Consider the following 23,762-nt stretch of genomic DNA (forward strand, 5'->3'; position numbering starts at 1 on the left):
CATATGAGAGTTTATATTCTGTGTCCAGAAACAAAAATAAAAATAATCAAAACAATACAAAACCCCACCCCTTTTCTATGTGAAAGGTTACACAGCAAGTGCAAGGCCAGCTTGACCATTTATTGAGGTCATCTAAAAATAAAAAATAGAGAAGGGACACAGCTTGGTGATGCAGCGCTGTGCCTAGCGTATCTAAAACTCAGGGCCACCAAAAAGCAGGGTATTGAGCATTAAAAATAGCCATCACCCAGAATTTAATCCTCAAGAAACTCCCATGTTAACATCTTATGATACAAAAGCAAACATTACAGAGTCTCATTTTCTTCCCAAATCTAACCCAGGAAAAATTTGTAGACACACATGTCGGTGACTAGTACATTTAAAGTGACTGTTTAGGAGTTCCAGCATAGGAACAGTAACAGCAACTCAGTCAATAGTTATTTGAGAATAAAGATGCACATCAAGACTTTTCCGTTTTTTAAATTGCATTTCTTTATCTGTGTGCTGTGTATTTGTCTCGTACGCATGTTATAGAGCATGTGCAGAGACCAGCAGACAGCGAGCAGGACTTGTTTCTCCTTCCACTAACATTAAGATTGTATAATACAGCAGGGCATGGGGGTACACGGCATGTAATACCTAATAGGAAAAGCAGGAGTTCTAGGCCAACCTTAGCTACACAGTGAGTCCAAGGCCACCCTAGACAACTTAAGATCCTGTTTTGTACAACAAAAGCAGGGGCTGGAGAAATGGTTTAGCGATTAGGAGCACTGACTGCTCTTCCAGAGGACCCTAGTTCAATTCCCAACACCCACATGGCAGTTCCCAACTATCTGTAACTTCAGTTTCAGGAGATGTGACATCCTCACACATACATACATACATACATACATACATACATACATACAGGTAAAACACTAATGCACATAAAATTTAGAAAGAAAGAAGAAAGGAAGGAGGGAGGGAGGGAGGGAAGGAAGGAGAGAGAACAAAACCAAAATAATTTTCCAAGAGCAATATCACAAAAATTAAAACATAAAGGACACAAATTTCTTTATAAAACAGATCCTATCTCTACCTCGATTCCTCGCCAGATGAAGGTTCTAAGGTGATATGTAAGATATTCATCAGTATAGGATAGGGTCATTTCAGGTTCCCTCTCCTCAGCTGCCCAAGGTACCAGCTGGGGACATCTCCCTGGACACCTACGAACCCCTCTAGAGTCAAGTCTCTTGCCAACCTTAAGATGGCTCCCTTAGTTAGGATATATACTTCGCTGCTCCCGTATCCACCCTTCCTATATCCCAATTTGGAGCAACGGTCTGAGCTCTTAAGGTCCAAATGAGGAGCAGAAGGAAGGAGAACATGAGCAAGGAAATCAGGACCACGAGGGATACACCCACCCACTGTGACAGTGGAACTGATTTATTGGGAGCCCACCAAGGCCAGCTGGTCTGGGACTGAATAAGCATGGGTTGAAACTGGACTCTCTGAGCATGGCGGACAATGAAGGCTGATGAGAAGCCAAGGACAATGGCACTAGGTTTCGATCCTAATACATGAACTGGCTTTGTGGGAGCTTAGCTTGTTTAGACGCTCACCTTCCTGGACATAGATAGAAGACCTTCGTCTTCCCGCAGGGCAGAGAATTTGGACTGCTCTCCAGTATCGAGAGGGAGGGGGAATGGTGTGGGGGGAGGAGAAGAGGAGTGGGGATAGGGGAAGGGGAGTGGGGGGAGGGGGCAATATTTGGGAGGAGGGGAGGGAAATGGGAAACGGGGAGCAGGTGGAAATTTTAATTAAAAAAGAATAAAAATTAAAATTAAAACAAACAAACAAAAAAAAAAAACCAGATCCTAAACCTAGATAGGTTGTTGTCCTACATTAGATAGCTATTATTGCTATCTATTGGAGAGGAATAATAAAGGTGAATAAGAAGTAGTATGAGAATAGTTTTCAATACCTTTCACTTCCTAAGGCTGAAATTTTAGACCTCCACTAGGCACTTCGTATAATCCAAAACATTGAAGAAAACCTTAAATGGGCTAGAGCCAAAAATATCTTTTTAATTATATCTTTTCAGGTGCACAACCTGAAAAGAAAAAAAATATTCTTGGCTAAAAAGTAAACCATTGGGTCAAAAAGACAGTTGGACAGGTAAAGGTGTTTTTGCCCAAAAGCCTGGAGACCTGATTCCCCAGGATATCAGCAGAGTTTGATCCCCCAGAACACATAAAGACAGAAGAAATAAACCAACTCCACATTCATGCCCACACACACACCATGCACTCACACACATAATATCTAGTTAACTGCTGTCTTAAGGTCATTATCATCTGACTCTAGAAACGACGCAATGATTAAAAGCACCTGCTGCTCATCCACAGGACCGGACTTTAGAACTAAACTCTCCATTTCAAAGTGTGAGCCCTAGCATTTAATGACTGAGCCATCTGTCTGGTCCAAAGACCTATGTTGGGCTCCCAGCACCACACTGGGCTACTCATAACAGCCTACAATTTCAGCTTCAGGAATCAAAGCCCTCCTCTGGCCTCTGGGAGTACCTGTGCGCACATGCATGTACCCATACACAGATATACATACACAAAAATAATAAAGCATTTTAAAAGTTAAATCACTGGCTTCTCATTGATATTTGCAAATGAATGCAAATACTTACATAGAATGGGAATTTATTCTTAAAAAAAACCAAAAATTTCACATATAAAAGCAAGAAAATGGGGCTAGAGATATGTCTCAACTGTTAAGAGTGCTTGCTATTCTTTCAGAGAACCCCAAGTTCAGTTCCCAGCACTTACATTAGGCAGCTAACCCACACATACAAGTACAAACACACACACACACACAGAATTTTTTAAAAATTGTTTAACCTAAGACAGTGTGCTCACTTCAAATAAGTTGCTAACCAAGACTGGTTTATTATAATCCTAGTTCCTCATTCACATTAAAAGGAACTGAGTGTTTAAATGTCTTGATAGCTGAAATTTTTATAAAACTTAAGTATTCTAGGAATCTCAGTTTAATATCAAGCCACATAATTTACTCTCCTACTTTAGCACTCAAAATTTTGGAGCCTGGATGCCTTTGTTAAAACAGAATTAAGCACGGGCTCTGATGACAGGTATGTCTCCAGAGTAGACTAAGCCTGTAAAGCCTGCTCCGGGAACACGGCACATGCAAGTCCAGTTTGGGGTTGCTTCTCCGCTCTGACCATCGCACTTCACCTTGGAAGGCTGCAGAGCCCACAGTAATTGCCTAAAGGCACACTGTTTAATATTTAAAGAAATTTTAATAAGACTGCCTGTAACACTCATTAAAAGCTTTATAATGACCATTTTTAAAGATTGCTTTAACTGACTTTAAGCTAGCCATCTGGCAAACAATATTCCTAATAAGAATCAGCTACTGCATTTGACAACAGCATTAACTCATAAAATTTAAGACATAAACGGAACAGAATTTTCAAACAGGAATATAAAAAGATTTAATAACACAGAACCTGATTAAAAATCTTTTTCCAAACTATTAAAAAATTGAATTTACAGTTCAGATTAAAATAAATGGACTTTTTAGCCAACACTATGGCAAATGCAAAGCCATAAACGTTCAGACTGTAACATAAACCCTTCACATACAGTACAGTGTGCGGCCAGGGCTTTTCAGAAGGTTAAAAGGTGACTTTGGGCACAAAGACCAAACTTAGGAACAGAAAGAAAAGAATTCTAATAAGTCATCCTTGCATAAGTGTGGTCCAGGGAACAACTCAAAGGCTAAATCTTCTAGACACACTTACAAATGTCAATGCTAGCTTTCTGTTTTTATAAAAATTTAACATGAACACATAGAAAAATACATTTTCACTTCATTAATACAGATTAATCAGGATAAAATAAACTTAACTAAGTAGGCCAAGGATTAAAAGAAACAAAAATTTTAATAAAGATTGAAATATTAATAACACTAAAAATCTATAGACAAATTTAAAAGTTGGAAATAAAAAGCCCAACTGCAGTGGTATTATACTAATATGAATACAGTGAATTATGAAGAACTATTTAAACACCATGTTACATGGTCTAAACAGTGAGGGAAATATGTGCAGTAATGACTTGCAGGTGAAGAAAACAGGAAGCGAGAGGAGGGAACTCACAAGAACCGGTATTAACTCCAGATTATACACAATGTACAACATGGGCAAAAACTCTTACTTCATGCCTCGCTGCATCTGAGGGAGCCTGAGGCCAAGAGCAGCTCACTGAGGCAGCGGCTTGGTGCTTTTGAGGACTACAGAGAGCTAATGAAAGGCTGCTCCAGAACGGGGACAGTGGCCGAAGCACACATCCTTCCAGCTTCTTCCAGCTTCCACTGCCAACAAACTTACAAGCAAATTCACTTTCTACTCATAGCAAGTGGGGAGGGTTTGTACATTTTTATTTATTTGTGTGGGTCACATGTGGATGTCAGAGGACAACTTGTGAAGGTCAGTTCTTTCCCTCCACCAAGTAACTCCTGAGGACTGAACTCAGGTTGTCAGGCTTGACAGCAAGTGCAATATTGCAAGATCAACTCACCAGCTCTAGATAGGCTTTTATGGTGAGACTTTGTGTCTAATCCTCATTAATCCTCTTATTCTTATTCTTCTTTATCACCTACATCTAACTTAAGATGTAACCTTGCATTTTATTTTACCTCTGGTTAACTGTCTTAAAATGCTTTTCGAACAAAAACACAATAGAAAATAGATTTACATTTCCTCCATCACAGAATAACAACACCACAATTAAGACTGGGAGCATTTCAACACTGAAGAAATGCCTCACGGAAAATGAATGTGTGAAGACAGATTGGAAAGGAAATAATGCAGAAATACTTTCCCAGAGAGAAACGTTTTCTAGCTTGTGATGTCACCAGCATCACTAGGGGTTAAAATATGTTTTAATAATAAAGTGTCAATTCCATGAACCACTTCTCAGACCACAGTCACTTACTGCTGTTTGCTAACAAAGCTGAATACAAAGCTAACTGCTAGGAAGTGCTAATATTCTAACAACACTCACATTTCACCCAAATAGATTATTTTTCATGCAAAAATATGACATGCAGTCACTATATTTCAGCACATAACCAACACGTTCAAAATCAGCTTGTTGGGAAACTATTAAGAGGAAATGCTCTAAAAACAATGTTTTAATAAGCTTAGAGACAAATAAACAATCTATTGAGTATTGTTTATATTTATAACAGTTACCCTGTTATAAAGTTATAACATTATGAGATGAATATAGACAAAAAGCTGAAAAGGGGAAGGAAAAAGAAAGAGGGGAGGGAGTAGGAAGGAGAGGGAGGCGGGGAAGAAACAGGAATACTATACAACCCAATACAACAGAGCTTCACTTTGACAGCCTTTTTGTTTGGTTAGTTTTGGTTTTGGTTTTTCGAGACAGGCTTTGTGTGTATAACAGCCTCAGTTATCCTGGAACTCACTTTGCAGACTAAGCTGGCCTCGAACTCACAGAAACCCGTCTGCTCCGCCTCCCAAGTGCTGGAATTAAAGGCATGAGATACCACACTTGATCATTAACAGCCTTCTTTAAGGTCAAAAATGTGTCTTGTCCAGAAGCATCTTCACATCTTAGGATAAATCACTTTAAATCCACTATAGAAGTTAGCAAGATATAAAAAGGACGTATATGCGTATATGGTAAGAATTATAGTTAAAATCATTTTCATGATCCTATCACTTAATTCTCCTTGGGGTAGAAACTGGATATCAAATTAACTTACACTATACCAAATTCTAAGAACACACACATTTTTTGAGCATATACTATAGATGAAGGGGTCATTATCGACCCACAAAGGGTAGAATCTACACCCATGCCCTTGAAATAGAACAGGCTCCTTCACTGATCAGTGGGTACACTGTGCCAGTTTCCCAGCCAAGCCTTTCAAACCATACTGTGTCTACTTCTTTACTCTTAGAATCCTCCTTCCTACAGCTGAGACACTGGACGAGATGCCCAGCTACAGAAGCCACACAGACGGCACGGCGACCTGAGTATACTGCAAAGGAAGGGAGTTCTGGTTTTGTGGTTTTGTGGAGATAGGGTCTTACTATGTAGCTCTGGCTGTCCTGGAACTCACTAAGTAGACCAGAATGACCTTGAACTCACAGAGATCCATTCTCTGCCTCCCGAGTGCTGGGATTAAAGACCTGCACTACCACGCTCACTTGAATTCTTGATTCACAGAATTGTAAGCATAAAAATTATACAGGATGAAGGTTTGAGGGATACGTGTTACTCTTCAGCAGTATATATGATGACATCAATAACTATCAGAATCAAAAAAAAAAAAGGATTTTCAGGCTGTGAGTGTGTATGACTTTAAACCCAGCACTGGTCTACAGAGCAAGTTCCAGGACACCCAAAGCTGTTACATAGAGAGACCCTGTCTCAAAAGACCCCCACTGCCAAAAAGAATAACTAACAAAAGTTAAAGGGATGCCTGTTCAGCAGGTAAAGGTCCTCACTTGCTTTGCAAGCCCACCAACCTGAGTTTGATCCTCAGAACCCACATAAAGCAGGAAACCAACTCCACAACACTGTTCCTCTGGCCTCTACACATACATCATGGCATGCGCATGTTCTCAGAAGCCCCGTCCTTGCACACAATAATAATAATTTTTTAATTTAAATGTATTAGGAAAAAGTTGGAAGTAAACTAGAGTAGGAACACTCTGAACTGCCATTAAAAGCCATTTTCCAGCAAATCCACGGGAAGATTAGTTTTTAAGTGATAAGTAGCATTAATACTGACTAGCTCGTCTAGAAAGGCCTGCTTGTTCTTCCTTTTCAGAATCTGCTGCAGTTCTTCTTCCTTCTGGATAAACAGTCTTCGTTGCTCACTTTCCTGTCGTTCCACTTCCAGTGCTTCCTCCAATTCTTCCTGCTCCCGAGTCTAAAGAGAAAGGCACATAAGAAATGGAGTGACTTTACCAACCAACAGCAATCCTATGCTGTACTCTGTTTACTGAAAACATAAGCAGTTCCTCACTTGTGCTTTAGTAATCTAACAATTCTACACAGAATAAACTAGAATACTTATTATTTCATGTGAGCCTGTAGTATCTCAGAGAAGAACACACAGCAAACCAAGTAGACTAAGTCCAGAAACTGAAATGGAGTAACTGGTTAATACTGGGTGAGGTGGGGGAAGTAAATTGTAATTATTATAGATAATTTAAAGTCATTCAACTTATGGAACTTCACATGGATTTTCTTTTTCAGTTCATGTATTCAGCAAATTCCTCCTTCAACAAAACACCAAACTGTCTAAGGAGAAAAAGAAACTGAACTCCTGTACTATAAACTTGGTATGTGCAAAGTCAAGCAGTCAGGCTCACTGTAGTGCTATTCTGACGACAACTGCACACCTCAAGTGAACTCAGTCTCAGAGCCATTCAGTTTACTCTCTTTTCCATTCTCCTTCAGTCAGCTGCTAAGTCTTGTGATTCTCCCAACCATTTTTACAAATTCCTATACCCTGTTAATAAGTCAAAGCTTTTAATTCACACTCCCATTGAGAAGGGAATCCAAACGTCATCTAGAAGGATTAGTAAGAGCATCTGTAAAAAGACAGATCTACATAATGTGTCGGAGTGTTTGCAGATAAATGCATCAGGTGTGGATACAGCATACACAGTGTATGCAGCAATGATGCTATTAATCTGCTGACAAGTTTTCCCTGGGACTCTAAGTATAAATAGAAAGGGTGTCATACAGTGCTGCTGGTGAACTGTGTCCCATGAAAAGAGAGGCTAAAGAGTGACATCCTGGTACTAATAAATATGACTTTATTTTGATGGGGGTGAAAGGGGAGCTCTGTGCTGATTTAATCAAGTTAAAATAACATCCTTCTGGAAACCTGGACACAGCCACATGGGGAGAAGCACATGTTAAGACAGACAAAGCATGACAAAGCCTGCTGGCTACCACCAGAGGCTAAGAGAGAGACACCATGGCCTGCTGACACTTGGATTTCAGACTTCTAGCCTCCATAATAGTGAAAAAGAATAATATATAGGCCACCTGGGTTTTGGCAATTTGTTCCAGTAGCCCTAGGAAGGCCGTACATTGTTTGAGAACGTCAACCAGTAGATAATGAAGCCTCCTCCCCCAACAGTACAACAACCTATTAGCAAACAGGGCAAAGACATGAAACAAGTTAGATTATCTGGTGTGACTAAGTCATGAGATATGGGAAAATGTTTTAAATAAAGCTAGAGAGCAAAAGAGAAGGAAGATCATGGCACTCTTCTATAAAACACAAAAGGACACCTGGGAAGACATTACAAGAATCCAAGGAGTGGATTTCTAAGATGACTTGAGGCAGTAAGACAAGACGTGTAGATCAACAGAACCGGGTTCAAGCTAAATAGGAAGACTGGGTAGAACAGTATTCAAAAGAGTTTTTTTTAAATGGCTACTTAATTATGTAATAATAGAATTATTAGAAGAGCCAGGTTTAGAACATAAGCCATCAATAAAACATGGAGAGTGAACAATGGCTTGAGCACTGATGAATGCTAGCACCGTTCACTGAGATGAAGATTATAAGACAAGACAGACTTAAGAGAGAAGATACCAGAAGAGACAAAGAAGGACATAATACGATGATTTTTAAAAAATTAACATAAAAGAAAATATGAAAGTTACATATGCATTCGATATCACAGCACCTAATTATATAAAGCATGTACTATGACAACTGAGGGGAGAATTAGGTAGCAACACAAGAAAAATTTAAACTGTCCATTTTTAATTAATGGAAAAAGTACCCAAACAGAACTGTCAATAAACAGAGACCAAAAACATTTCTTTATACAAAATGGTACAAAAATACATACACAGAACATTCTACTTAACAGGAGCAGACTACACAATCTTTTCCATAACATACAAAACTTTGGCCAGGACAGATCACAAAATAAGTCTGAGAAATTTTAGGGAAACTTAACCACATATAATAAATACTTTTGTGTTTTCACCTATGTGAAGTATACAAAACAGCCAAACTTGAAACTAGGAAGAAAGCTTAGTTGGTAAAGTCCAAGGATAGAAATGAGCTTGATCAGTGCTCAAATGCAAACTTAACTGCCCAGAGAATAACAACAGACAGACACTAGCAATAACAACCGTCTACCTTAAACATCCATTCCTTAAAAAGTACAGCTTAATGTAATGTCAAAATAGTTTTGCTACAGTAATGTAAATATCCCCTAACTACATGCATCTATACAGTAGGAGCTGTATTTCTAGAAATTTAAATTTCTGCTTAAATTCCTGTGAATATAACTGCTTTTAAAAGAAGGGTAGTTTCTTATAGTATTATATAAAACATCCACACTGATTTCCACAGACGGCTGCACCGTATGATCTAGCTATTCCCTTTCTAGGTCTGTACTCAAAGGAGTCCACATCACATCTGAAAGACACCTACTCATCCACGATCATTTATGATCTATTCACAATAACCAGGAAGTGGAAACAGCCATTTTGTTGTGATGCCCATCAATTGATGAACAGATAGTGAAAATATGGTAATATTTACACAATAGAATATTATTCAGCTATAAAAAAAAAATTAACCCAAGGTTTAGTGACGTGTGCTTCTAATCGCAGCACCCAGAGGCAAGTGGATCTCTGAGTTTGAAGCCAGCCTGGTCTACAGAGTGAATTCCAGGACAGCCAGGGCTACACAGAAGGACCCATAGAGGATGAAATTTGCAGGTAAATGGTTGGAGCTGGAGACAATCATTTTGAGTGAGCTACTCCAAACCTAAAAAGATGTCACATGTTCTCTCATCTGTGGATGTTAGCTTTGAATCTTCAGGGGTGTGCTTCATTTGTAATGTCCATACACATCACTATGGGGCCATGGGGAGGGGCTTCCAAAGGATGGACACTGCCATAAAGGGCTAACAGGGAATAACGGAATAGGAATGGCTAAATGGAGCAGAGGGGAGGGTAGAGGATGTATAATAGAGAAGGGTAAACAACACTAAAGACCTCTCAAGAAAGATATATAGAAACCTACTACTATAGAAGTATTCTAAAATATATACACACATAAAGAGTTAAAATTAAGCTATACTATTAAAGTATAACAATATTCCTAATAAACTTGAGAGGTTAACAAATAAATAGCCCAATACCAGGTATGAGCTACTTCTTTTGGAAATACTGGCCAGTAAGGTCCCCCAGAAGCCCAAACATTAAAGGCTATTATCAATACTACTGGTTACCTTCCAGATTTTGACAGTAAAAAGAAACATACTTGAGTCCTAGCACCTGGTGAAAGCAGGCCAGCATGACACTAAAAGCTTCATCCCTACACCCAGTGTTCATGGTGTGGAAAGGTGCTATGCAAGCTGCCAGAGAGAAACCATCATCAGTCTTCCTCGCTATGAACCCTGGGAGACATAACTGTCCTGGAAAGACACAGCCACTGGTACAACAGTGCACCGACATCATGATGAGTAACCAACCACCTTCTCATTGGATTTAAGTCCTGCTCCATAAGATGGAATCCATACTTGGCACCACTGTTGGGCTAAGAACTTACAGCTAGATAGGCAATAGGCCCTAAGAGAGAATCCACTACTACTATGCCACTAAATGGATATAGGGTAAAACCATCTCCTAATGACTTAGTATTATACCCATAGATCAACACATCAGTCAACCGTAATTTGAGAAACTTCCGTTTGCAGTAGATGGTGATCAACAGAGATCCAAAATGGGCCAAGCCACAAAAACTAAGAGACTGCAGAGTGCTCAGTCAGTCCTAACTGGAACATATATGCTGCACATCCCCTCCCAAGGCTGAGGGACCAATGGAAAAGAGGTCGTGGGAAGAGTCTAAGAGCCGGAAGAAGTAGACAACTACAAGGAGACGGTGTCTTCTGAACACATCAGAGCAACTGCACAAAGGACCTCATAGCCATACCAAGCCCAAGGCAGACCAAGTCCCAGCATGGAGAGGAAGCTGGACACACAATCCCACCCCAGGCCATGGAGCCACTGGCGATCAACAGCTGCTGTGAGAGGAAGAAACAACCTTCTCTGCAAGTGCAGCTCCTGGTAACACTCCAGTGGGAGATCACACATCCAGGAATACTTGAGCAGCACAAATTTCTTTTGAAATACTTTTTTTTTAATGGACACAAAGATGGATAGGTAAGGAAGGGAGGGGTAAATTGAGGAAGAGTCATGAAGAGTGGGGGTGAATATGATTAGAATACATTGTATAAAATACTCCAAGGACTAATAAAATCTTTTTAAGTACTATGTAAAAATTTTTGTTACTCATACAAAAGAAGAAAATACTTAGCAACCAACCAGCTTTAACTTATTTTTCTGAATGACATCTTTGTTTTCCTTTTGATATATTTCCATTTTCTTTTTGGTGTTCTCCAAATCTACATTGTTGGTCAAGTTGAAGACTGTAAAAGAAAGGAAATAATATGAAATAATTTTAATACAAATTTTAAGGTGCCTATAAAAGCCAAATATTCAGTATTTTGACTTCTTCCTCATTGGAGTCTCAGTCTTTATCCTTCTGCTGTGCCTTTTAATCATCTATCAATTTTATTGGGTCACTCATGATAACCTTGAACTCTAGGTCCAGGAAACATGTATGGAATATGTAATATAGACACCTGACTTAACTATTTCTCTTCTCTCAATTCATACATTACAGTAGAGGGTTGTGTTTTTGACATTTATTAAATAAGAGAAAGAAGGAGAGTGTGTGTTCCAGAGAGCGCATGTGAAGGTCAGAGGACAGCTGTGGGCATCAGTTCTCTCCTCCCATCATATGGGTTCCAGGAGTGGAACTCAGCCCATCAGGTCTGCAAGAAGTACCTTTACAAATCACTTTGCTGATGGGGGCGCAAGTGATCTGGCCCTTCAAACATGTATAAAAATCCAGACCCCACTCCTCATCTCTCATATGGATGGATTGCCCTCCCCCATCACCTGGCTCTCACTGCCTGTGGTGGATGGGAGAGCTGGCCCTGAGGTCATGAGAGCATGAGAGCTGGCCCTGCCCCTCACCAACTACAGCACTCAGGAGAATGGGCCCTGCACCTTGCTCTTCCCCAGGCAACACAGTGGTGCTGACCCTGTGCAGGTGAGCAAGCCCTAGGAGCAAGAAAGGAGAGATGCCCCCTCACATCTGTCATGTGGTGAGGGAAAGGTGTCCCCCTTCAACAGGCAGGTAATGGAAAGATGCCACCCCATGCCACCTTTGAAAGGCAGGAGAGGTGGCACTGGGGGCACAAGAATGGGAAGGCCGGCCCTGGAGTACGTCTGAGCAAAACAGTAGAGCTGGCCCTTGTGGGTGAGTGCGGGTGGGCTGCCCAGAGGGCACGAGAGCAGGAGAACTGCCCCGCTCCTTGCCACCTGCTGTAGTGTAGCTACCTGGCACAGAGTTGGAGAGCTCACCATGGTGGTTTCGACACCCAGGCTCAGAAATAAGGCTATGAGCACACATCCCCCATCCCCGCCAACATCCACAGTATCTATGAACTGTTGGAGCATGTGAACGGTCATGACTTGCCAATCCAGAGCTGCAGGATCTCCATTAACAGGACAACAGGATATCCAAGAGGAGTCCCAGTGAGGGCCTAGCATTGATGGTATAGCAGAACCCAGAGGTCTCGAGCCAGATCAATGACTCACTGCAATAAACACAAGTAAAGATGTACGGACCAAAGGGTATATTGTGTGGCTGACTGGGTCACACTACAGCTTCCACACTGAGACTTGTGTTATTGTTATGTTTGTTTGTTTTGGTTTTTAAGTTTTCTTTTAAATTTTACTTTTTTGGAGGAAGAGGAAGTTGCAAGGGCAGAGGGTGGATATGAAGGGATGAGGAAATGGTTAGGACTGGGATGCAAGATATGAAATCCACAAAGAATCAATTAAAAATGTCTAAAAAAATGAAAATTGAAGATAGTCAGGAGCCAACAGAAATACATGCTCTGAATTAGAAACACATTTCTACCTGAAACAAAAGATTTGGTATTTACGCCCCCCACACACATACAAACAAACAAAAACAAAAAACAAATCATTTTGCAGATCCAGTTCCCCTTCTGTGAATGCCCAAAACACATTACTTCTTACTAGTCTCTTCAACTTGCTTTCCACTCTGTAATTTTTTTCAATGTACATATCTTGTTAGACCTACTAGAATATTCCTGCTTATTATTGATTTATTTTAAACTTGCTGTAAATATAATCCAAAAGTTAATAAATGTCAGTTCTGAGTTAAATTCATATGGTCAGAAGCAATTTGTTTCTTTTGTAATTACAAATGCCATGATAAATCTCAATAAAAACAAAATAGACATTTATTTCATTTTTAACTAAGAAAATTGAAGTATTGGCAATATAACAGAAGTAAATCATGATCGCAGATAATACTCTTTCAAAGATAAGGATCAGGATCATAAAATTGAATTACTGACATAAAAATGTCTTAGATGAAGTAAGCTTATTGAGCCCTAGTGAATTAGGATGGCACGGCAGCCTCAGAGAAGGGGCAGGAGCTAACTTTCTGTGACAACCATCTGACCCTTTATCTGTTTGCTGCTATGGCTCAGATGTTGACCTGACTAATCGAAAATTAAAAGCAAACAGAAAACCTATTCTATTTTCTGAAAGATTTAATGTTATTTAAGTGCAATTTTAAAGTCTTTGGACATTCAGAATTTACAATTAAAGCCCTTCAGGCTTTCTCACCCTTTTAAAATAAGTATTCTCTGCACCCAAAGAATAATCTGGTTATTATGAAGCTAAGAACAAACGTTTGAGAAGACCCCTGGGGCCAGGAGGAACGAAATGTTCTATGTGCACATTGTCTCCCCACAGAGAGGGCTGTCAGGGCCGGAGGAAAGCTCATCTTCATGTGTGCCTTCCAGTGTGACTTCCTGACATCATTATTCAAAATTACACATTTTAATTTTTATACACGTGCTATTCAAGGAATTCATAATGATACTTTTATACAAAATGTCTTCATTTTCATTTTGTGACTCCTCAAACACGGACCAGAACTAACCCCCTATCTCTAAGCCTCTCACTGCATGCTTAAGTGGCCTTAATGCTACAAAACCAAAGTCAAAACTCTTTAACGCCTACCAAAAAGTAGCTCTAGACAATTTCCTTACTGCTGGTGAACTAGTTAATCGGTGTAAGGTCTTTTTTATTTGCTTGTTTGTTTTATGAGACAGGGTTTCCTTTGCAAGCCAGGCTGGCCTATAACTCATGACCACTTGCCTCAATCTTTTGGGTACTAGAATTGCATGCATACAGAACCACACCAAGTCAAAACCTACAAGCTCCTCTCACATCTCAGCCTATTTCTCAGCATGCCATACTCCAGACTTGGACTACTAACTACTCATACCTGTCATGCATTTCCAAAGCACTGAGAGAAGACTATTGGTCACAATTTACTAGCAATATGAACTTGTGCACAATATTTAGGCTCTGGGTGCTTGTTCTCCATACAAAAGAGGGCTAAAAATGCCTGTCTCTTTTAGACTTTTGAAACTTATAGTGTGTATGCGGCTCACTCTGGTAATCAGTAGGTGTTTACTAAATTGACATTTTGTTCTTGTGACTAGCAGAAAAAGTCAACACAGATGGCAGGAACGCTTAAGTCTCTTTGAAAGACAAAGCACAAAGTAGACAGCTACAGAAAAGATTTTGAAAGTAATTCTATTTCTACAATAACAATCAGAACAACACCACATGAAACAGCTGTACAACCACACCCAACAGTGTTAGGGCCCCAAAGTAGTGGCCTTATCCTATTCCTCATTTCTGCAGACTCCCCATCTCACAAGACAAAACAATAAAAAACATGATTCTACAACGTTCATTAGCTTTTGTAGGGGTAGAGATCGTGTAGAGGGCACAGGCCCACATATGAGCGCACGCATGTGGAGGACAGAGGTCGACCTTAGGCGTCACTTTTCATGACGGTCATCCACCTTGCTTCTTGAGACAGGGTATTTCACTGGCCTAGAACATGCCAAGCAGGCTAGGCTGACTGGCCTCAAGCCCCATAGATCTGCTGTCTCTTCCTCCTTAGCACTGGGACTCCAAGCACAAGCCAGGACAGCTACCTGTCCACCTGGGTCCTAGGGGTGAACTCGGGTCCTCACGCTTGCACAGCGAGCACTTTGCCAGCTTCCCAGCACTCCAACTTGCACTATCTTAACACCATTGAGCTAAGAGTTCAAGGCCGTATTTCAAGTCATCTGTCCCTTCTTTCTGACTCACTTTATAATATCAAATCAGTGCATATTCTCTCTAAAATGTCTTCTCTATTATGCCCACAACTACAGTCTATTCAATTATTTCCTTATTTCTCATCCACACTACTGAAATTGATCCCTAGATGGGAGGTGTGGCACACGCCTTTAATCCCAGAACTTCGGAGGCAGAAGCAGGTGAATCTCTGTAAGTTCGAGGCCAGCCAGGTCTACAGAGCAAGTTCCAGGACAGCCAGGACTGCAGAGAAAAACCCTGTCGGGGGGGGGGATGAGGGTGTCCTTTAAAAACCTTACTGGTTCACTATGAGCCACAGACTAAATTTTCCTGACAGCCAAGTTTACAGAGCTTCTTGTTTCATATTTATCTTTCGAAAAAATAGACTTATGGATTTATAAGTATGGGTATTTTGCCTACACACATGTCTGTGCAACTTGTGCGTATCTGGTACCCTCAGAGGCAGGAAGAGGGCTTCAGATCTCCTGGTACCAAAGTAATTAATAGTTGTGTGATCATGTAGGTGCTAGGAATCAAGCCTGGGTCCTCTGAAGAATGGTCAGTGCTCTTAACCACTAAAACATCTCTCGGGCCTTTTTAACAAATAATAATTGTATAGAGAGAGAGACTACAATACTATGTTTGGTATATGTACATACACATGTTGAATTATTATAGCAAGTTGGTTAACAAACCTGTCACATCACATGCTCTTTCTTTGTAGTGGACCATTTAACAGATGGTATCTAATTGTGACTTTAATTTGCATTTCCCTGATAATTAGTGATGTTGAGCAGTATTGCATTTATCCGTTAGCTATTTGTATGTTTCCTTACAAATAATAATAAGGTTATTTGTACTTTTGCCATTGAGTTGCCAAAGGTTCTTGTACATTTCAGAGATGCTGGGATTTGGATGAGATGTCCCCCATAGCCTCAGACATTTGAATGTTTGGTCCCAGTTGGTAGTGCGGTTTGGAAAGGCTTAGAAGGCATACCCTTATGGCAGGAAGTGCATCACTCGAGGTGGGCTTTCAGAGTTTAAAGACTCTTGCCATCCCAGTGCGTGTTCTCTCCGCTCAAGGCGAGAGGTTCAAGATGTGAGTTGTCAGCTTCTACTCAAGGTACCATGTCTGCTGACATGCTTTCCTGCCATGATGGTGATGATCCCTCTGGGACAGTGAGCCAAAATAAACTCTTTGAAACATTGCTAAGGTCATGGTACCTTATAACAGCAACAGAAAGGGAACTAATACAGGAGCCAATAGTAGTTGCGTGGTTTGCAAATGTTTCCTCCTCTTCTGAGGACTATCTCTTTATTCTGTTGTCTCCTTTACTCAGTGAAGCTTTTTAATTTAATAAATCTTCTCCTCTTCTCCCTCTTCTCTTCCTCTCTCTGCCCTCTGCTTCTCTCCTTACCTCCTCCCTCGGATTATTTTAACTTAAAAGATACACACCATAACTATGCAATTGTGACAGTTGGTTATAATGTCAGCTTGTCACAAGTTAAAAACATCTGAGCAAGGGGTCTCACTTCATACTGATTACTTCAGTAGAAGTGAGAAGACCACACCAGATGTGGGTGGCACCTTCTGGTGGCAGCCCAGATTTTAAGAAAAGGGACATAGCAAAAGGAAGATTACTTGCTTTTTGCTTGCTTGGCCTCTCTCTTGCTGCCAAATGAATTTACCCTGTGGCTGCTGCTGCTGCTGGCCATTCCTGTGTCGATATTAGAAGCAGCATTGCCAGGCTTCTGTCGCTGACTGTGAATCACTAGCTCTCCAACAACCCTCTAGGTCTTCAGCACCAGACAGGGGCTGCTGGGGCACCAAGCCTCATGGACTGAGCAACAACTGAGCTGTCAGCTTCTCTGGTGTGAGACAGCCACTGTGGGACTACTCTTTGGAAAACTGTCCCAACTCAAGGACCAAGCAAGAGGTTTTGCAGCCTCTCAGATGTGAGACAGCTATTGTTACTATTTCAATGGAAGCTAATTTAATTATATCATATATATATAATTATATATATATAATTAAATTATATCATATATATATGATATAATTTTCATTCTATTGATTCTGTTCTTCTAGATAGCCCTGACTAATACAGTAATGTGATAGCTTGAGTAAGAATGGCTCTTACAGGCTCATATGTTTGAACACTTGGTCCCTAGTTGGTGGAACTGCTTAGGAAGGATTTGGAAGTATGATCTTGTTGGAGGAGGTGTGTCACTGGAGGTAGGCTTTGCAGTTTCAAAAGATTCAAATCATTTCCAGGGTACTCTTTGTCTCCTGTTTGTAACTCAAGACCTAAGTCTCGACTTCAGCTCCTCCCTCCATGCCTTTACTCCACCATCATGGACTCTGACCCTCTGGAACTATAAGCCCAATTAAACTCTATCTTTCATAAATTATCTTGGTTATGGTGTATCAACTGAGTAATATGCTAATGCCTAGTTTTTAATAAGAGTTCAGCTTCTTTCTTATATAAATTATAACTGCCATCTCTAGTGCTGTTTCCACTTTTTTAAAGGAAGAAAAAAAGCACCCAGTTTCCCAGACTTATACATTATTGGTCTAAATTGCATAAAATAATAAGCACAATTGATGTAAGAAAGCTTGATCACTGGTGCAAATAATTCATGGTGTATAACTGAACTAGAGAGCAGAACAGAGATGGACTTGAGGACAGCTTTTTTTTTTTTTTTTTGGTTTTTCGAGACAGGGTTTCTCTGTGGCTTTGGAGCCTGTCCTGGAACTAGCTCTGTAGACCAGGCTGGTCTCGAACTCACAGAGATCCGCCTGCCTCTGCCTCCCGAGTGCTGGGATTAAAGGCGTGCGCCACCACGCCCAATGGGAAGCATTTACTATGCATCGTTATGCTTTGGCATGAGTCAGCACAGTCTATGGAAGGACAAGGAAATGTCAGTTGCTCCAATGAGACAATTAACTAGACATTGGTTCAGAGTGTCTATATACTTTACAGATATAGCCTCATGAAATATATATAATGACATCATCTTTTCAAATCAAATGCACTGGTCTAAAGGTTCATATCTGGTGAAGTATTACAGGGTAAGATGGTGGCTCACTGGGTGAAGTGCTTGCTATTTGAGCACAAGAACCTGAGTTTGGATCCCCGCACTCACATAGAACCCAAGGCACCGCAGCATAGACCTTGTAATCCCAGCACTGGCATTCAGAGACAGGAAAATCCCGGGGGCTTGTTCACCAGCCAATCTAGCCAATAGGTGAGCTCCACATTCAGCAAGGGACCCTGTCTCAAGAAAGAAAGTGGACAATGACAGAAGACATCCAACGTTGACTCTGGCCTCCATATTCACATGCATGGGTATATATACCCACATGTACATACACACAGAGAAAGGGAAGGTATTACAGGTCAGGGGTGATGGTGTACGCCTGGAATCTCAGACTCTGGGAAGCAGAGGCAGGACGACTTTGCAAGCTCAAAACCAACCTGACTTACAAAACAGTTATCAGAACATCCGAGGCCACACAGAGAAACTTCATCTCAAAGAAAAGGAAGAAAATATACATGTTGTATAGTCACAAAATCCAAGCTTACTCTGCCCCGTTACTAGCACCTCCTTCTCAACATGAACCTGTGGGCCCCAGGTTGCTCATTCCCTCAAATTAGTTCATATCACAGAAAAAGAAATACATAAATAGGCTCAACCAGAATGCCATGAAAAATCAAGGTCCCCTTGCTGTTTCAGCCCTTAAACCTGGTCCGCAGTTTCTTTGTCCTTCAGTTTCCTTTAGCTACCTAGAATACTTGGCTAGAACTGTAACAGTGTTTTCAACTTGCCCCCTTTTACCTGCTTTGTATCACCAGAGTCCTGACTAATCATAACAATTTTAGGATGTATGTAAACCATTTCTTGTGGCGGCAAGCCTCCCGCTTGTTCTATACCTGAGCATCTTCCCGGTCTGTTCCTAAGGTGCTCCTTTGCATCAGTACATTCTACAATCTTCCTAGTCAAGTCCACACTACTCATGGTTACTAATACAAAGCACATGAGTGCACTGAGAATGAAAAAGCAACAGTGCTAAGCTACTAAAATACATCAGAAAAAAAATTTAGATTATGTTCTGCACATGCTTCTACTGTGGCATAGCAAATACCATGGACACTACAGAAAAACCCTGATAGGAAAGAGATATCTAGACTTTCCCAGAAGGAAATTTTGAAAATTTGTAATATTAATATCGAAATAATTTGAATTTTTTAATTTGCCACATATAAAAACCTGATGATTTTTTATTCTATTTTAATAACAAAGTTGTGAACTGGAAGAATAAGAAGATGACTATTTGATCCTCACAGTTTCATAGGCTATACCCTTATATCATTTCCAAATCTGTACTTTGTAATAAATACAGTAACTTTTTGTTTTATAGTAACTTGTTTAATGTGTGCTTTACATTGATTTAGTTAGTGCACATGTGTAGTGGTCAAACAACTTGGAGAATTGGTTCTCTCCTTCCATTTTGTGGGTCCCAGAATGGAACTCAAGTCTTCAGGTGTGGTAGCAAGCTGAGTGAATCATCTCAACAGCTCCAATTATCACAACTTTAAAAAAAAATCTTAATTTTTAATTAATATATCACAACTCCCATACCTTTTAATAGTTCTGAAATTCTCTTTAGCAAAACAGAAACAAGGCTCAATCCCTAGCCAGCACTGGAAGTGAGAGAAGCTAGGAAACACAACACACTTTTGGGAGGAAAACACCTTATGACTAACCACATTAAAAAGGAGTTCTCGGGTTCGGGAGCCGCTGATTACAGTCCAGCCATGACCAAGTCCAAGAACAACACCACATACAAACAGTCCCGGAAATGGCACAGAAATAGCATCAAGAAACCCCGGTCACGCCGGGCGGTGGTGGCGCACGCCTTTAATCCCAGCACTTGGGAGGCAGAGGCAGGCGGATCTCTGTGTGTTTGAGACCAGCCTGGTCTACAGAGCTAGTTCCAGGACCACAGAGAAACCCTGTCTTGAAAAACCAAAAAAAAAAAAAAAAGAAACCCTGGTCACAAAGATACGAATCTCTCAAGGGGGTCGACCCCAAGTTCCTGAGGAACATGCGCTTTGCCAAGAAGCACAACAAGAAAGGCCTGAAGAAGATGCAGGCAAATAACGCAAAGGCCATGAGCGCACGTGCGGAGGCCATCAAGGCCCTGGTGAAGCCCCAGATGGTGAAGCCCAAGGTGCCAAAGGGCCCCAGCCACAAACTCACCCGTCTCGCTTTCATTGCTCACCCCCTGGTCTACAAGAGCTACTTCCAGGACAGACCCTGTCTCGAAAAATCCAAAAAAAAAAGAAGCTACATGGCCAGGGGTCGTAGGCTCTAAAAAACAAAGCCCAAGGTTCAAGCCACGGCAGAGGCCTCAGCTGCAGCTCAGGCTCCCAAAGGTGCCCAGGCCCCTGTGAAGGCCCCATAAAAAAAGATCTCAGTCTGCCAATGTGAAGACTGATGGACTAGTGTGAATATCTATACAGTATTTGCAGATGATCAGGACCTTATGCTGCTTTTACAAATAAACTTGAGGAAACTTCTGGAGAGAGAGAGAGAGAGAGAGGGGGGGGGGAGTTCTCAGATCATTCTGTCTGCCTGGAAAACACTGACTAGAAAATGCTACTGCAAAGTCTTCCCAACCTACTGTTCCACAGAAGCATAAACAGTAAAAACATTCTTATCTTTTGTTGTTGCAGACAAAGTTAACAGAAATCCTACAAAGTAAGTCAAAGTATTCCCTTCTGCTTAAACTGCTTTGGTAGAGCTGGTAATGTGGACACACCCTTTTCCCAGCTAAAAGCTATTCCCTCTATGATAATTCCTCTAAGAAAAAATTACTTAAGAATACCCATTACTTTGTATGATTTAAATTTGACATATATGATTCAATTGCAAAAGAAAGAAACCTATAAATATGGGCTACCAGAACAAAACCATCAAGAGTCTTTTGTGCAAGATACTGTCTAGGCATCTAAAAGATAACAACAGCACACTATCCAAAGACCAGCACATCAAATTTAAACATACCAATTTCCTCCACTTCTTCCAGGAAATCATTATACTCTCTTAGACTAGGAAAATCTTCTTCTCTTTTATTATATCTACAGAGAAAAAAAAATCAAGTATTACATATGATTGCAGACCATCTTATATAAGCAGCTTGCTCATTCCTACTTAACTCATACATGGTATAGAGACAGCAATGGTGTACTGTGTGAAACCCGGTTTCCTTGATGCTGGTTTATACTAGACTGAGAACGCAAGCTGTCTTTGAGAGAGGGGAGGTTTGTTGGGCTGACTTTGGTCTTGTTTTGTTTTTCTGGGGTGTAGAAGGTTGATTTTTGTTCATGATAAGCATGTGTTCTACCACCGAGCTATGCATGCAACCCAGAAACACTGTTCTGAAAATTCTTAGGATTACAAAGAAGATGTAGCATCAGGAGAGAATGCTATCACAGGACACTTCTTAAAGGACTTAAGGAAAGAGATTTAATGAGGTGCTTCAGGGATGTGAAATGAACTTAAGTTAGAAATTAAAATTTTATTATTTATTTATTATAGTCATTAAGTCCAGAAAACCGAAGCTCAAATGAAAAGAAGACTCGATGGTTTTTCATGACAAATAGTAACCTAAAAAAAAGCATGTCACAAAATATATAGACATTGTAATGTACCTGTGAATAACAAAACTGAAAAGGATAAAGAGAAAAGATCAGAATGAAAAGGTGACTCCTTGAAGTAGCACAAGTAAAGATCAGCTGGTGACTGATAAAGTATAATCGATTCAGCATCTAGGAAGATGTCACTAAGCCATTAGTAAAATGTATGCCCCCAACACAATAACTGAGAGAGGGGCTGGAGAGGTGGGTCAGCGGTTAAGAGCCATGTTGTGCTCAGGATAGCCAGGTCACAAGAAAAGGAAACAGGAATGTTACAGCCCTTTCGTCCACCTTCCTTCTCTATGCCCATTGCAGAACTTCCAGCAGCAAAATGCTAGCCAGAGCATCTGAGGCCCACCATCTCTGTGGTCTGTTGCAGGCACTATGAGGAGGGCCTGGGGAAGAATTTGCCACTTTCAGTGGGAAACAAGTGGTGGCTACTGGCTATGAGGACCCTGTACTGTGGATCTGGATTTGCTGCTCCTTCCTTTATAGTAAAACACCAACTCCTTAAGAAACAAGGATGTTGAATTCACTCTTTTAACAGATATAAAGAATGTTTAAGAGGAAGATTAAACTCTTAAATTCTTATACTAGATAAGATTGAAAATAAACTAATAACTTGAAAAAAAGAAAGAAAAACCAATCTGAAATCCTCTGAAGCCCTGAGTTCAGTTCCCAGCACCCACGTCTGAGGTTTACCAGTGCTTGTAACTCCAGCTTCGTGTGGATGCAAACAACAGCTCTAGCTCCCAGAGCACCAGCACGCAGATGCACACACACAAGCACTCACAGACAGACAATATAAAAATAAGCCGGGTGCTGGTGGAATACACCTTTAATCCCAGGCACGTGGGAAGGCAGAGGCGGGTGGATCTCTGAGTTTGAGGCTAGCCTGGTCTACAGAATAGCCTGGGATACGCAGAGAAACCATGCAGGGGCGGGGGAGTCAATCACAATTTAGCTTTGTGGCTCAGAGGCAGAGTCCGTGCTTAGAGTACCCAAGGCATTACATTCAATCCTCCAACACCAAAAACAAAACAAAACCTTAAGAAAACGTATTAATTTAAAAATAATAAAATACCTATAACAAAGGGGGCAAATAAAATGAAACTCAAAACTACTAACAAATCATAAAAATGCACCCACATGCATGCCAAAATAAAGTACAGCTAATATTTTAGTGTCTCTAAATGAGCTTCAAATTGAAACTTAAATGTTCTCATCAGTCCTTATAGTAAATCTGCTTTGTTCACTACTTTATTTTTTATCTCCTTAATATCCTATACTACTTTACTAGTAAGCCTCATGAGAACAAGGTTGACACCTCTCTTACACACCATATTTTAATTACTGCTAATACATATAACACAGGTATTTGCTAATTAAATAATAGCAAATGAATAAATTGTGAAAACACCAAGAAAGTTCTCGTGCTCGCTTCAGCAGCACAAATACACAAATTGGAACAATACATAGAAAATTAGCACGGCCCCTGAACCAGGATGACATACAAATTCGTGAAGACAGTTCTTCTTTAACAAAGGGTAGATGATATAGTTACCATAAACTTAACAAATTTTGTAAAGTAAGTGCATAGCTGATTTTTATAACTACTTTGTTATTTGCCAATCTGTTCAAGCCGACATGAGCAGGTAATGATAATGGCTACTGAGATAACTGTCCAAGT

General features: G+C 40.5%; 1 protein-coding gene and 1 non-coding gene across 2 annotated transcripts in view; one reads left to right on the top strand and one right to left on the bottom strand.

Annotated features, from left to right (window-relative positions):
* The window catches only part of Mnat1 (MNAT1 component of CDK activating kinase), a 143,940-nt gene that overhangs the window by 81,075 nt on the left and 39,103 nt on the right, over positions 1–23,762 (bottom strand). Inside the window, exons 3-5 of the mRNA XM_057783202.1 lie at positions 21,441–21,514; positions 11,424–11,527; positions 6,841–6,981 (exon numbers count right to left, since the gene is read on the bottom strand). Coding sequence (XP_057639185.1) covers positions 6,841–6,981; positions 11,424–11,527; positions 21,441–21,514 — 319 coding nt within the window. The remainder of the gene's footprint in view (positions 1–6,840; positions 6,982–11,423; positions 11,528–21,440; positions 21,515–23,762) is intronic.
* On the top strand, positions 23,506–23,612 carry LOC130883265 (U6 spliceosomal RNA). Its single transcript, XR_009057950.1, has one exon. It is a non-coding gene; the product is annotated as a U6 spliceosomal RNA (small nuclear RNA).

The sequence above is a fragment of the Chionomys nivalis genome, chromosome 10 (assembly GCF_950005125.1).
Source record: "Chionomys nivalis chromosome 10, mChiNiv1.1, whole genome shotgun sequence".
NCBI classification, from domain to species: domain Eukaryota; kingdom Metazoa; phylum Chordata; class Mammalia; order Rodentia; family Cricetidae; genus Chionomys; species Chionomys nivalis.